At 35.7% G+C, this 16100-nt stretch overlaps 2 protein-coding genes and 1 long non-coding RNA gene across 27 annotated transcripts in view; 2 read left to right on the top strand and 1 right to left on the bottom strand.

Annotated features, from left to right (window-relative positions):
• The first annotated feature begins 66 nt into the window (after nucleotides 1-66).
• The window catches only part of LOC124447453 (5-hydroxytryptamine receptor 2A-like), a 26353-nt gene continuing 10319 nt past the window's right edge, over nucleotides 67-16100 (top strand). For 2 of the 25 annotated variants that reach the window (XM_046998376.1, XM_046998391.1), the window contains exons 1-2: nucleotides 67-2029; nucleotides 14686-14690. In XM_046998376.1, the coding sequence (XP_046854332.1) occupies nucleotides 771-2029; nucleotides 14686-14690 (1264 nt within the window). In that variant the 5' untranslated portion in view covers nucleotides 67-770. The other 23 variants (XM_046998393.1, XM_046998380.1, XM_046998381.1 and 20 more) reach the window with 23 other exon arrangements.
• LOC124447460 lies at nucleotides 4072-4991 on the bottom strand. Its single transcript, XR_006948731.1, has 2 exons — nucleotides 4770-4991; nucleotides 4072-4693 (listed from the first exon to the last, which is right to left on the bottom strand). It is a non-coding gene; the product is annotated as an uncharacterized LOC124447460 (long non-coding RNA).
• The window catches only part of LOC124447455, a 7373-nt gene continuing 1061 nt past the window's right edge, over nucleotides 9789-16100 (top strand). Inside the window, exons 1-6 of the mRNA XM_046998401.1 lie at nucleotides 9789-10190; nucleotides 11337-11495; nucleotides 12722-12803; nucleotides 13328-13376; nucleotides 14011-14158; nucleotides 15074-15413. Coding sequence (XP_046854357.1) covers nucleotides 9864-10190; nucleotides 11337-11495; nucleotides 12722-12803; nucleotides 13328-13376; nucleotides 14011-14158; nucleotides 15074-15413 — 1105 coding nt within the window. The 5' untranslated portion in view covers nucleotides 9789-9863. The remainder of the gene's footprint in view (nucleotides 10191-11336; nucleotides 11496-12721; nucleotides 12804-13327; nucleotides 13377-14010; nucleotides 14159-15073; nucleotides 15414-16100) is intronic.

Here is a 16100-nt window from a genome sequence, read left to right as displayed (position 1 = left end):
TAAAACGAATAACCTAGACGCATGTTTTTCATCGACCAATACACAAGAAAATCGTGTTTTTTTCTTCATATGTTTTTGTTTTTTGTTTTATTAACTATGTTTTTTTAACTATGCTTTTTAACTATGTTTTTTAAACTAGTCTCAAAAGTCAACAACAGTAAAATTTTTCGGCATTAATGTGAAAAAGATATAATCTATGCAGTAGTCATTAATGTTCAAAAATGTTTTCTTGCTTGTTAGCCAATTAAATTGCACGTGACTTACGTATGTGGCATGTAATTTTCAGCAACGTGTAGCTATATAGGTAAGTGCTTTAATCAGTTGTACTTAGAATTTGATGCCCACTCTCAACAGTCAACTGGTGTCTTTTCTTTCATTTCATCGTTCATACTACATCTGGCGCAGGTCACGTAGTTGTAGCCTAATGAACATCAAAATATAGCCTTTCATTTCGAAAACATTGCTAATGATGTGTAGTAGAAACAATTTGCCGTAATTTGAAGCCATTTTCATGTATCTTTCTCAGTGTGTTGACCAATCACAAATCGAGCCAGTGCTAGAAGCGCTATAAATGACGATTAGCAGATGGCTGTTTTTGTATATGTCTACTCTTGCAATTAAGTGGAAATGAATTGTTCGGAAATTTCAGCCAATGGCACGCCTTCGTAGAAAACAAGAAGTTAACGGCTTCTATTGTTGGCAAATGTCTCATTTATTACAGACATCAAAGGCAACTGGTTGTTTTTTGCTGTCGCATTAGAAACATCAGTATGGTGAACAACACATCCCCTTGTAATTTTACGAAATTCCAAGTTCCCATTGTTACAGCATCTTATAACTTCGCCATCGCCGCGGCAGTAATTGACGGCTTTCTCATTCTTTTTGGCATCGTCGTCAACCTTCCACTCGTTTTCATCATCGCGAAAAACTATCGCATGCTTCAAACCATGGACCTGTTCGTCTTCAATTTGTGCGTCGCAGATCTCGTGAGCAGCGTATTCTACCAACCGTTAATTATCATGCGTCTTCTTGCTCGTAGTGAACAAAGTAGTCATATGACCTACGCTCTTCGAATGACGACATGTTCGTGCTTATTGATTGACTGTGCCGCGATCTTTCTAATCACGTTCGACAAGTATCTTGGCATTTTATACCCGTTACATTATAGTAGATGGTTTAACAAGAAGAAGGTTGCTGTGTTCGTCATCTTGTGTTGGATCTTCGCTGTTACATTCGGGTTAACGTTCGCCATTTTCGACAAACAAGTTCGACGTGTTTCGGGCTATATGAATGCTTGTTTGATCATCACAATGTTCGTTACTACGACCAGCATCCAGCTGTGGTCTTACCTTATAGTAAAGCGTCTTCAAAAGGAAATTAATATTGGACAGATTGATGCCGCCTTAGTCGTTTCTACCAATGTCAACGATACCAATCGACATTCAACTGATCCTAAAATGAACCGCTTAGCTTCTTCCAAACTGGAACATCTCGATAAGGAACAATCGCACTCCGGTTTGAAAATAATAACCAATGACGAAAACATCTTGAAGTCTTGTTTCATGTCCGAAAAGTCTTCAGGAGTCGTCGGGTCAAAGTCTTGTGACGAGAAAACTTTCCTGAATGCCGAATTCAAAAAGAGTGTTGTCTTTTGCTGCGTGGGAAACACGCAAGTAGAGGCTCAATCTAAGAGTGTTGTAAATGAGTTGGAAAATGAAAGCTGTAGCCATTCTTGTGACAGCGAGATCGTTTCCTGTACCGCAATCATTGGAAATGACAAAACACCGGCTCGACGTGGTGTAAACTTTCGTGAAAAGAAGAATCCAAAATCTTTTGATAAAAAGATGAAAGATTTAGTTGTTCATAAACAAGACGAGCAGATGAAAACTGTTAAGAAAAACTCATTTAGACTCTTCCCTCGCTTCAAAAAGATGATTGCTGCAGATTGCGTACCAAATGTAAATTCCTCGCCTACGACAGCCAATCAAGGCAAAGTTTTCTCCATGAAGGTTAGCGATCAACGCAAAGTGTTCTCTTCTCGAGCAGCAAAGACGGTAACACTTTTAACAACTGTCTTTGTGGCAAGTTGGCTGCCACAGATTGTGCTGAACGTCTACTGGATTCTCACATCTGATTTCCTTACATTCTTCAGCTTGATATATTTCTTCATAGCATTTCAACAACTTCACGTTTGCATCAATCCTTTCATTTACATCTTCAGAACAAGATCGGTCAGGGAGAGGCTCCTTGGAAAAAGAACTCGACGAAATTTTGCTCCTTCGTCTATACCGCCTTAGTAGACTGTCTATTACAGAAGGACAAAAGCATCTAACTGAATTCGATCAGATATGACAATTATTTATAGCTTTTGATGATTGTTAGTAATATTTTCTTCAATCGTTGACTCGTTTTTGATTTCCATGATGCGATAGTTGATTTGGGTCTTGCCTTTCTCAACTATCACCTCTTAGAAATCTCGAGATAGTAATCTAATTGTTTTAGTAGAATCATACAAGTATTCATAAAGAAAATGGTTGCTATAGTTTTCCTTATATAATTTGTTGTTTTTTTGCGTTCGTTGTTGTTGACATCGTTGATGTTAAAAAGCAACGACTATTGCCCAATGAATGTTAAGTTAATTTGATTGCTTTTTGCGTACTTTACCTTTAAATATCTGAATGTTGTATCTAGTGGCAACCATGGTCTTCTCTAGAATTTCCTTCTGGATTAAATTATGTAGTCTATATTTGTCAGAAGCCTATGTATAACGCGAAACAAAAGCCATGTTTTTTTCTTCACAGTTAACTAGCAAGCCATTTCTTTGATGCTCGCTACCCAATGAAAATAGAGAGCGTGTAGAGTAGCCAACGAGAGGAAAGCATTTAAAATAGAATAATAGTATGATTCTACTAATATGATGTGATTTCGAATGTACATATTTACGCGTATCTAAAAAAAACACTTGCACTCGGGATGCTTAAAAACCATAAAAATCGCATTAGCAAAACAATATTACTTCCCAAGGTTAATAATTTGCTCTGTTGTACCATAGGCGGCCCAATAAATCACTTAGCTAGCTAAATTGTATAGACAAACGATAGCTCGTCCCACTCCATCGTAACAGACCGTGCGCCGCAGACTTTGTATTAATTGATTATATATATATATATTATATATATTTACCAAAGGCAGGCAACTATTATGGCAGTTACGAACACATACCTTTATATAAAGTAATAATACCTAAAAAACAAACATGAATTCAAATTACATTACTAAAAAATAGGATAATTTTTCTACATGAATCCATGCTTTTAAAAAAGAGGACGAAAATCCGACAAAATGAGTGAACTTTTCAACTGGTTTGAAAAATGTTTCTGTCTCCATGCTGGATGCCTTGAAGTGGTGCATACGCCATTATTTTCAAAAAGACTCTCAACTGCAATTGGCTAATTTAATCTTTTAATTTTTTAGTAAAAACTGAGAAAGTGAGGTTAATAAAAGGGTTATTATATGGAATTATTTGCTTTGCTGTTTTGTACGGGTTGACTTTCACTTCTTTTGTTTTTCAACCTCACCTTAATGTTCACCCAAAATCCAACTCTAAAATCGTCGCTTTTGCTTTGCATTCTGCACTTTCATCTTAAGATTTTAATTTATTAACCCCCCCCCCCGTCTCCCTCCGCTTAGTAAATAAGAGCTTGGTAAATGGCAATTGGCATTGCGTGAAAATTCGCATCTATAGCACATATTTCCTCAGCTCACCAAATATTTCTACCACACGACGACAAAATTCACGAACGCGAGAAGCTTTGTCATACGTAATAGTTTAGTTTCAATTAAAGACTTCAAAAATGCGCACGTCTGAAACCTTTAACAACATTGCCTGTAGATAATATGGCTTTGAGATACTTTGAGACAGACTTTTTAACATTGACACATATTTTTTAGCTAATTATTCCATTTACGAACTGCCGTTAGCGAAAACAAAAACTTGAAATTCATGAGTGCTTGTTTTCTAAATTGCACAAGAAACCATGCTATTACTTATAAATAATATACATCAAAAAATTTCTCAACTCTGTTCATTTTTAACTTCAGCGTACGTACATTTCAGCCGGCAAGTTATTAATATCGACCGGCTCTTAATTATAGCTATTTCAATTCCGTCGGTATTATCGTTCTTATATCGTTCTTATATCGTTCTACGACTCGTTCTTATATCGTTCTTATATCGTTCAAGCATCGTTCTTATATCGTTCTACGACTTGCACGACTTTGGTAGTTTGCTATTAAGGTAGTTTGCTAGTTATTGTTTTTATTTAACAAAAATTAATGGATTCTTCTGAAGAAGAAGCCGATTATAAAATTGTCATCAATAACAATGAGGTACAACCTTACATGTTTGAGCCTTTGGCCAACGCGCAAGGTGGTCATAATGATGACAATTCTTCGTCATCGGAAAGCGAAGATGAATACATTCACAGAATTGGAAATGTTGAATGGTTAGTTTCATTTTATTTATTAAAACGAGATTTATGTTGCTTAATGGCTTCAGCTTTGCTGATTTTTGATTTGTGGCTAGTCAATGGGACAGGTATTTCTTTCACTCCAGCGACATCAAGAGCTTTGGACAGTGTTGGATTAATGCGTCTGCAGTACAAAACTTCTATCATCAAGTCCTTAACATATCCTGAAAAGCAAATCATTATTTATGTTGGCTTTGCATTGCACTTTGAGAAAAGGTAAGTTTATTTTTCTGTGCTAACCATAAGTGCTGTCAACTTTCACTGGTTTGATGACCCCTAGTCCTTCTTTTGACTTTGAATAAGCCATTCTCCAAATCAATGCCTCTTCTGTTTGCCCACCATTCTTCGTTTTCTGAGCTTTGTTTCCATTCTCATTGAAATGAAGAGCAGCAATAAACAATCTACAAATGAATGTTAAGTTTATGTTTACAACTATTGCAACTTATTGCTTTTGCAATGATGACATTTTTAAGTAATCATACACAAGTCATAATTATATTACCTTGCTTCCATTGATCTGTAGAAAAAATTGGTATGTTTTGGTGCAAAAAGAATCACCACTCGGTGGAAACCTCGATGAATGAAGTCTGCTTCTGATAACTGAGTTTTTCCAATATCTCTCATGAGACACTTGGACTCAACAATCGAAGACAGCTCAACATAAGCTTTTGAACCTAAGATCAGAAGTTAGTTAACAAAAAAAAAAGAATGTTGATGTTACTTTGAAATTTATTCGCTTACAATACCTTTTTTATCCACATTCTAGGCTCTAAAATATCATGTTCACATTTTGGGAATACATCACTATGTCCCTCATGGATGTCACATATATGGTTGAGAACTGACAACCACTTTGCCTTCACAAGTTCTTCATCACCATTGCTGGAAGCAGCACACCAGTATACATGGTTGGAAATTGATTGCATCCAATCTGACAATAATTTGCAACCACTTTTTTTTGATGCTGCCAAAATTTTCTTGTTGATTCCTGTTGGGTTTTGATTATTGATAAAATGTGTAAAAGGTTGGTTTGTTATGACAATCTATACCTTTTGCTACATGCCATACATCAAAGTAGTGTTCGATTTTTGGTCTTTGTTTTGACATGTAGGATTTGATTTGAGCATGTCTGTCTGTGGTCATTGACTTCACCTTCATCCCACTTTCATCAAACTTCGCCAGACATCTTTTTAATCCCTTAAGTTCCATTGCTCCAGAGTTGGGCACTTCATTGGACTGTTTAACATAATTATGTGAGTATTCTAATCATGTTTTATGTACAGTTGTTGAAGAATTGTTACCTGAACAAGTTGTGTGACTAAAATGTTGTAAGATTCCAAATCCATGCAGCTATATGACCCATACTTTGCACAATATCCAGGCGAATCACATCTTCCATGTCCTCCAAGGTTAATGTTCCTTTCTCTGATTGATTCTAGAAGATGCTTTTGGTGCATAAGCCAAACATTTGAAACACTGGGTATCAAATACGCTGTTTGAATATAGCTATATGTACGCTCTGACAGAAATTGTATGCCTGAGTGACGAAGGAATTGAAGAACTTTGCTGGGGCTACTACTACTAAACAAGATGCTGGCAGCAAAGACCAAGTAACCCAAAGGCATTCGCCAATGCAAAGGTTGGCTATTCCAGTCTCGAATATAACCACAATGACATTTTGCTAGTACGTTAACCATACTACCAGTCGTTTTGGTCACAATGGAACAGCTTTCACCACAACATGGGCATTGACTCACTAACTGTCTCAGGCAACTATCAAACACTATGTATTTTCTCTCATTTTGAGCATCTTCCCTATAACATAAAAATTACCATCAGAATCAAAGAGATAAACGTAACGTTCTGAGAAACATATAACAGAGAAAAGCAATGTAAAGAATAGTCGGGTGACTGAATAGTTGGTACTAACGTCGCATTGTCATTGTCGGATTCTTCATTTTCGCTTAACTCATTTGAACATTGAGAGTCTGATCCATTGTAGCTATTGCTCATCGTCGACGTGCTTTCTGTATCAGACCATACAGCGCTATCCTCAAAATGTTCAATTTCACATGACGTCGTCTGTGTGCTGTGATTTGTGGTTGAAATTAACTCAACCCTCCGTACCTTAGCATAAAATTATCGTAATGCTGGATTTTTCACAAAAATCAAAACGGCCGAAATGGAAAGTCTTTACCTCTACTTATCATATTTGCCACTTTTGTTTGAGTGGTTCTTGACCTTACGTGTTTTTGCGGGCGGATTGTTATGGCTGCTTGGCATTTCACATTGCGCTTCTAAGGTACGTTAAGGAATTTTCTATGAGTTCAAATAACATAGAAAAGATCAAACGACATTAGTCTGAATTAGTTACCACTGTATATGTTTGTGTTTCGCTGTCTACATATATTTGACATCTTTTATCTTAGACAAACTTCCTTTGAGGTAAAACGCACAAACATTTCGAGCCGATGTCGACACATCGTGGTCGTCGTCTTCAAGAACGTCGTCAATAATCTAAAATTATAAAGTTGTCTTCAATTTGGTAATGCTATATAGCTTAGTTTTTGATAAAAGTAAACAAATATTGCTAACTATAACTATAATAATCACCTCTTGCCTTCGTCTCTTCTCAAATGCAGTTCTAACATTTGTTGGCTGCTTCCTTTTAGATGCTACACTTGTGGGTTCCACAGAGTATTCAAAAATCGTGGGTATAGCATCCTTAAGGCGAAGCCGTCCTGCTGTCCATCCTACTGATTGCATCGCTTCAAAATTTTGCACGAAACACGAACTCTCGAAATGTTGCGAGCACAATTTTGAGCTCATTGTTGGCTTCCAATTTTTGCGTCGGATTTTTTCAATCAAAATATCTCGCATGCGCTTGTCTTCGGGAAACGAAAAAAAAGAAACCTTTTGCTGCGTTTGTTAGTTCTTAGAAGACCCATTTTTACAATTAAATGCGGCACAATAAACCAAATTTTCAATGCTAAATTGTCATGTTGTTAAGAAGTTACCAATATATTTTGAACGAAGCGCGCAATTGACCGCGTTTAGCTAATGTCAACTATTACGTCACAACGACCTTTTTCCAATCGGTAGCCGTCGTTAGCTCGTCGGGCATTTTCAATACGTTATCAGTAAAGCATCAACTTTAAACCTCCATATCTTCAAAAATATTTATCCTTTGAGTCTCAAACTTTGGTGAACTATTAGTTGGAGCTATACCTTGATGTAAAGTACAAAAATAACAATCCGAATTTTATGTTGCATGTGTCCTTTAAAACTTACGCAAGCCATTGTAATTGCTTTGTTTACTATAATGTAACTTTCCCGCCTTTGAAATGTTTTATTTTGATTGGCTCTTATATTACTTCTTTGTTTGACTAACCAATCAGGAGCAGTTTTGAAGAGAAATCAGCACTGGTGTTTCGCTTTTTTCCACTGGTGTTTCGCTTTTTTCCACTGGTGTTTCGCTGTTTTGCACTGGTGTTTCGCTTTTTTGCACCGGTATTTAGGAAAAATTGCACTGGTATTTAGGAAAAATTGCACTGGTATTTAGGAAAAATTGCACTGCTCTTAACCAATCAGAATTGAGAAATTTTTTTCATGTATATTATTACAGATGAAATGTACTAAAATCATCCAGTCACCATCGTAAATTATCTCAACGTAGATTATTAAATGAGGAATTGAGCGTCGGCGATTTAATAAGTTTATCATGCAATTATAATTGTTCATTGTTTTGACTACACTAAGCTGTAAGTTCCGTATCTAAGCAAATGAAAAAGCTCTTACGTTCAGACTGACAGGAAACCTATTTGCTGCTGAATTCCTCAATCATTTAAACAAACGCTTGGACATTGACAACAAAAGAAGCAATTTTACGTTTTTTGAGTTGAGGCATACATTTATATACTTCCAGTCATTTCAAACATGTCAAATATGTGCAGTGAAATCGCTAATAAATACAAGCACTGCAATGTAGGCTTATACTAGAACTTGAGATAGATGGACCGTTGTGTGCAAAAGCTGCTCTTCGATATTCCCGCAATATGATCGAATAACTTTTAATAAACCAAGGGCACGTGCGCGTTAAGTCACCGTCAGAAGCAGTACAAAATTTAGCATATTTTGTAATTTATTGAAAACATATATTAAAAATCAATGCAAATTCAAAAGTTAATAAGCCAAAAAAATTGCAAAGCAGAACCGAAGTGGTGGCTGGCTACCATAGCCCATAGTAATGTTATTACGATAAGCTATGAAGGATAAATGTAAAGCTTTCACTAAAATGTTCTCTCCTTTTTAAGCAAATTTATAAATTATAGAAAGATAGAAGAAATACAGCTTCCACACAATATATGAAAAATTTGAGGCTTCCATTTAAATAATAACAGTCAACAGCCTTCCCCAACCCCCGCCGTCAACCTATTTGGCTTCATCTTCCTACGCTACGCCTCTGCATTCAAACAAACATTGATGAAATGTTTCGAATTCACTTCGAAGTATGAGTTTGTCTATAATATAATTGCAAGCGCATATTCCTAATAGAAAGAATATTTTTTCAGAAAAATATATAAAAGCGTTTGTGCACATAACGTGTATTTAACACATCTTTAATTGATTTTTGCGCCCAAACAGAAATTATTTGTTTTGCCAACGTGTCACAACAAGGACTGTAAGCATGACTACCTGTGGCTCAATTGCTATTTATTTCGAGAGAAAAGATGAAAAAGGCGTCATTAATTGTTGGAATGTGCTCATGTCACGAATAAAGCTTTAGTCAATGACTTCAAAGTTCCGACATTCAAAGAGAGAACGAGAATCATTTAAATTAATTCTATATGTGCATAAGGTAGCCAGAAAAAAGTCCGTTTACAATAAAATATGGACTCATATAGTATGACGACACAACCGATGGTTTTGATCTCACGAGAAATGTTGTGTTTTTGCCTCGTAAGCGCCATGTACAGTTAGTCGTTTTCTTGCCTCAATAATAAAATCATCCTTTTTGTTCGAATTCAAAACTTAAGTAAGGACGGAAAACGTTGCGTGAGGCTGTTTACAGAATGTCCGTCAAGAAACCCTTTTCTTTGTGAGGATTCCATGGCATCGCTTCAAATAATAAAAACAGATAATTTTCAGTTATGTAATTTTTATAAATGCCTCTAATTACCATACCCTTGCATGACATTTGCTATATTTGATGGAGCTATAAAATAAATGATGTAAATTACGCATTGTGCACATGCAATCAGCGCTTATAACCAAAGCTTTATTGATACCTGCAGCAGCTACACAAGATATTTGTCTGTGAAATCTAAATCGAAAATGTTTGTTTCTGTAGTTGTTTTATTCTGTGTACCTCTATTCCACGTAGCGAGATGTCGTCCTAGCGGTGCACCTAGTTCGCAATGCGTGAGTATGATGCCAAGCCACGGCGGTTTTCAGTCTCAAACAGTTGCTAGTCCATATCAAGTCAAGGTTAATAAAACCTATTACATGTATGGAAAGAAAGTTAATGTATCCATTGAAAGTTCGACTGAGTATATCAAAGGCTTCCTTATTCAAGCACGGTCCGTCGGTGAAAACACCGCAATCGGGACGTTTTCGTCACTACCACAAAACACAAAGTTCGTCAGTTGTGGTAACAGCGAGGTAAAATAATGATATAAATTTTAGGCGTATAGTAACTTACCTGTCTATTCGTACTCTAGGCACTCTTGTTGTATTCTTCTGCATGTATTTCTTCTATAAATAACTGTTGACACACGAAAGACTTCTCATGTCTTAGCTATAGCCCTCTATACCTTAAATTTGCTCATTGTCTTTGGATTGTTCTGTAGTTCGATTTCTATATCCTCTTATATAATTGATTAGCTTTTGAACAGATTAATGGTAGAGAACAAACTATTTTAATACAGATTTTGGCAAACTTATGCCATCATCCGAGTGAATAAAGGATATGCTAAAAGTTGTGATAGCTACTTAATATATATAAATATATAATCACGTTAGATTATATACATATGAAATTTGTTCCATAAAAAACCATGGGTCAACTTTATATGTATCACATAACATTCCTTCAAGCTGATGATGGCATAAGTTTGCCGAAAAACGCATGTTTGAACAAAAGTATGTTCTCCATTCAATTTCTTGACAACAATTTCATCTGATATAGCATAAAACATAATCCGAAAAAAGAAATCTTGTGAGCTTAACCCTTGCTGCATGGCGATGCTTCAGAGCAACAACCACTGAACACGATGGAGCTCGGTCGGCAAAAAAATTCATGCAACAAAGGGTTAAATTCAATTAAAATATGAAAAAATATATATGAAAGTATAATATTTCGATTTTATTCCAAAGTGCTATATTTCGGTTTTGAAATAAAACCGAAAATTACACTTTTAATTGTTTTGTTCAATTTGCATTAGGCTTATACAAGATGTCCTTCCTCGGATTATATTTTATTTTATATTTAGTTAATGTATTGTTATTTTTTGTTGTGCAAATTTTGATGAATGATTTGGCATTTTGTCTCAACGCTACCCCATATTAAACTATTCATGCTATTGATCATTTCTTTTTCACTGCCACTGTAGTTGTATTTAATAGAAATAGAAATATTAAAGCTCAATAAATATCGTTTAGGAATTTATTACAAGCTATCATACCCAGCACTGACCTAACGTTTCGTCTTCATCTAATTACTTCTGAGCTGCAGTATTTAAATGATGCTTGATGTTTAGCCACTCTTCCCTTAACAGATTTGATTCGTTTTTTTTTCTACCGTGCCAGGGCGCCGTTACTCACTCCACCCGCCTTAATGTAAAAACTTTGAACTTTGAATGGGAGCCGCCAAGTGGTTTTTACGGAAACATATCTTTCTACGCTACCGTCGTAAAGGATTTTTCCACATTCTGGGTGCAAATTCAGTCTCCTGAACTCCATATAAAGGTACGCATATCCAATTCTTTAATTTCTCTACAAAAAGACCGTAATGTGCGACGTCGCTTAGCCAGCCTGCAAATTTGCTCGTGCAATGTGAGTGTTTTGGTTTTCACTTATAAAACAATAGATTTCTAAAGAAAAAAAAGATAATTACCAGGTTTGCACAGACTTTATAAGCAGATCAGTGCATGTCCGAGAGCGAATGTCGTTTTATTTCTTTTATGAAACGACAATAATGCAAAAAAGACAAATTTCAAACAAACGTTTCAATTTTTCATCTAAAATATTTTCATGATTGATTGGCCAGTACTTTTGTTACGTGATTCTTTTAATTGTTCATTTGACCGAAGATCTGTTCTGCACAAACTAATGCAAACACAGCTATAGACCATTCAGCCACGCGTTTTATTGAGTTTATATAACGTACATGAATATTATTCATTACCAGAAATTTTGGAAAAGATGGCGCGCGGAACAAAACAGTTACTATACTTCAAACTATATGTAGAATACAACAAAATGGAAAATTTGGCCTGTCGTTGTTTTAGTTTTTGCCCGATCACACCTCTCTATGTTTGCCTCTAAGCTACATGTTGAATTCAAAATCTTAAACGTAGCAGCAATTCTAAATGGTTCCCCACATTCAAAGATTTCGTTCACCACTTGCCCTTGTTTTCCTATGATAACGTGGCAATATTTCAAACAGAGAGCAATATTATATCATCAAAGAGTTCAAGCAATCCAAAGAGCTCATGAAAGCTTAGTTTTGCTCACATTGCGATGGTTCACGAGGCATTTGAATCTTTCATTTTTTGATGGTACTGGTATAAAATATGGTATTAAATCAGGGCTGTAATCAGAAGTTAATTGGAGGACTCATATAGACAATGGTGCCCAACTTATTTCATTGGGCTCGGTCAATTCCTTAAGGGAATTGGCTTTCAATAGAAATCTGTTGGGTACAAATGACTATATGAATATTCACCCATACCCTGTTCTATCGACGGCCCTGATTGACATGGGCAAGTTTATTACCTATAGGTTTCAAAACAGCTAAGAATAGCAAAATAAGGTATTATGCTTATACCGAAGTCAACGTGTTTCTTGCTCAATACGTATGCCAGCCAGGGTACTAGCGGCCCAGCCACATTCTTTTGAAAATGTTTTGTTCTTAATGTAATCTTTTTGCTCAGATTTTGCTATATCCAATTGCCTTTGAATTTTCTCATAAGGTAAAAAATCCTTCTACTTCAAATCAGACGACATCGCCAACAGCCATGAAACCAACAGAAATGCATACAACAACACCACCAGGTAAAAACGTGCAGGATTACGTCTGAATAGCTGGCACTAGCAGTTGCGTATCCAGTGTACGTCAAAATAAATAGCAGCTTCTCAATTTCAAATTCAAGTAACATTCAGAAAAATAATATTGGTTTTTAGTTCCTACAGAATATAATTTTACCAATGGATTTGCCTCTAAGATGCTTAGAAATATAAATATACGCATAAAATGAGCTGCAGTAATTTGTTTTGACCTACCCTAAATCCGCCACTGAGCACTAGAGAATGACGTTTGCCTGGAAAAGAGAAAAATGAAACAGATTGGACATTGAAAAATGTTAAACCCCTTCAAAATTGCTTGCCAAAGATGCGAAATTATCAAATAAGATTTCCCGTTCATTTTAAGAGTTTTTCTATAATCTGTTGCGTGCGTGGAACAAGAGGTTTCTACGACAGTCTTGTATGCTATCTTTTGATTAATTAGACTCGTTTTCTGCTGTAACTAAATCTTATTCTCAGTGAGACCACATCGTGACTTTGATATATTTTCGTAGGAATCGTAATTTATGATGACTGTATCGACTACCACAAAAAAGGATGCAGGTAAATTGCAAATGCCAATGCTGCGGGAACATGTTTTTGCGCGTAACAATTTTGGTCTCACGTCCTTCACACTTTCTAACCCCCTTCCCTCTCAAAAAACGTTTGCCTTTCGTTTTGTGATCTGTCTTTCTTGCCGGACCTAACTTGTATGGTGTTCATTGGAGAATCCATATTCCATTAGTTCGATTATGTTTTGTCAATTCTTTCATATTTTTTTCCTCCAATCAATGCATTACGGCCCGTTCACACGCTCCGATTTATCGGATCCGATTTTGTAGGATCCTTATCAACGGATCGTGTGAACACATATAAAAAGAGCCTCCGATAGTCGGATCCGTCAATCTAAAAAATCGAATGGAAACAGAACTTGCTCTATTTTCATCCAATAAGATCAAAGGAAGTCGACTAGATTTGAAAATTACATAGATTTGAAAAACTTGAAAACAAGAATAAAATACAAAAAATATATCAATAAATGTACTGGATAACACAAACGACTGTTCACACGACTATAAATAAAAACAAATACAAATATCAACAAAATTATCGGACCGTCTGAACAAGCAACCAAACCAAATGTCGGATGTATGTCAAAGTTTCCATGCAAATCAACGTGGGGAATTTTACTTTGTAGCCCTGAATATTGGTCTTATATCAAAGCAAGAACGCCAATGGGTTATTACAATGAAAACAACAAACCGCCATGTGAAAGGCGCACTTCTTCACAAATTTGTGGTGGATACGGCTGGACAAAACTGGGAACAGTTAATGCGACCATGATGGTAAGGACATTGTTAGGGTAATGTTCAAGTTAAAAAATTCGCTCATACACACATCTATTCATACGGGTAATGGTTTCATAACTGATGTGAGCAAACATGTAAAAATTTATTCATTAAAATTTAAAAACATTTCTTTTTATCACTGTGCTAATAAGCCAAAAAACAAACAAACAATGGAGTAAAAACTAAACTAACTTTAAGTCGACCAAGCTAAATATTTGCAGACAAAATAAATATATGACGAGTTATAATGCAAATTAAATAAGAAATTATCAGTGTTCCTTTACAATGTTACTTAAATATTTAAAGATTGTTATAATTGATAACATGCATGTTGACAATTATAGTGCCTATAACATTATGTACGTATCAAGGAAAGAACCCCTTTAGATAGTCAAATCAATTTTATGAATATTTGCAATGTATGTGACTCGTCTTAAAAGAAGGCTCTTTGACCCTGATGAATAGACCCTTTTGGGATGAACGTCTTGTTCTTGGTATCATGAATGCCAAGAATGTTTAGTAAGTCATGGTGGTTTTGGCGGGTGCCGTTAACTAAATACAAGGCGTTCACAGTGTTTATCATTTTGGGGTAAATAAATGAAAGCAAAACTCACTAAATATACTGTTTTTAAGCACAATCTAAAAAGCTCTATTAGGATATGGTAGTACAAAGAGGGAGTATCTGATAGAGAAGTAAAGTTTATAAGGAAAAGGTTTACAAAGGGGGGTGATTTTTATTACAAATGAGGCGTTTATTTGGTAGTTGGCGTTTATTAGATCATTTACAGTTTTCTCAATGTTTTTTTTTTTTGTAATGTTGGCGTTGGCATTGCATATGCGTGTTTATATTCATCCTCACTATTGGCTGAGGAAGTAAGCATTTTTTGATCAGAAAATTACTTTCTTTATTAGGATACTTCTTACAATTCTGCTATGTGGACATCAAAAGGACCGTATCAAACAGCATTTAATCCTATGTTTTGGAGCACATATGTCAACGAAGTGTGTGTCATGGCCGGTGGCATCCATTATAATATTTCAGTTAAGGCTCCTTCGATGCGTAGTCTGTTTTTTGAGAAAAAAAAATTGAACTTGTCTTCCCAAGAATGGTTGAAAGGTATCAAAAATTACAATTACACAACAAAGTTTAACTTTGTCCCAGGCTGCTACGAAGCGGGCTTTAACGTTGGGGATCATTACAACTCGACATCTTTGCGCGCACGCTTTGGAATTGTTAGCCTGAAGAAAAAAGGTGGGTGTTTGGCGAAAGTTATATCAAATAACATCAGTAAAATAAATACATCTTGCTGACGAAGTTGATTGAATTGCTAAAGAAATATCAAATATCAAATCGATTCTTTTAACATCGGCACTACATTTCGAAAAAATCAAGACTGTTTACCTGGTAAATTGAACGGTTTGAATCCGGAAGTATCTTTAGATGTTTGTACATGTAGATCGTCCATGTTAGTTGAGTACTGGAAAGGACTGTTAGAGTTAATGTTGACTGACGCTTCGACAACCCTAGCGGTCGTCATCTTCACACTGAAAATGACTTCCGCTTAGGTTGTCAAAAGTCATTCAACACCAACACCAACTGGAAGTCCTTCTCGGGACTCTCGAAACCTAGATGATCTACATCTACAAACATCTAACGGTTTATCTAGGTCACTCATACATGCCAAGTCTCACGTGTTATAGGCTTATGACACACGATTCAGCATCAAGTCTCATAATACGATGTATTCCACACGAAAAAATAAAGTTACAAAAAAGAAAATTTAAAATATAGCAAAATCACACATGGCAGTCGCAAAATGTTTTAACAGTTTTTGAAAACAGCTTTCTATAAATTGTATTATTGATTGCCTTTAACTCTGCTCAATTTTTAATATAATAAGGCTTTCTGTTTCTCGAAGATTGTAAAATATGTGTAGTA

This window comes from Xenia sp. Carnegie-2017, unplaced genomic scaffold (assembly GCF_021976095.1).
Source record: "Xenia sp. Carnegie-2017 unplaced genomic scaffold, XeniaSp_v1 HiC_scaffold_22, whole genome shotgun sequence".
Taxonomy (NCBI): Eukaryota; Metazoa; Cnidaria; class Anthozoa; order Malacalcyonacea; family Xeniidae; genus Xenia; species Xenia sp. Carnegie-2017.
This window is presented reverse-complemented; position numbering and strand designations above follow the sequence as displayed.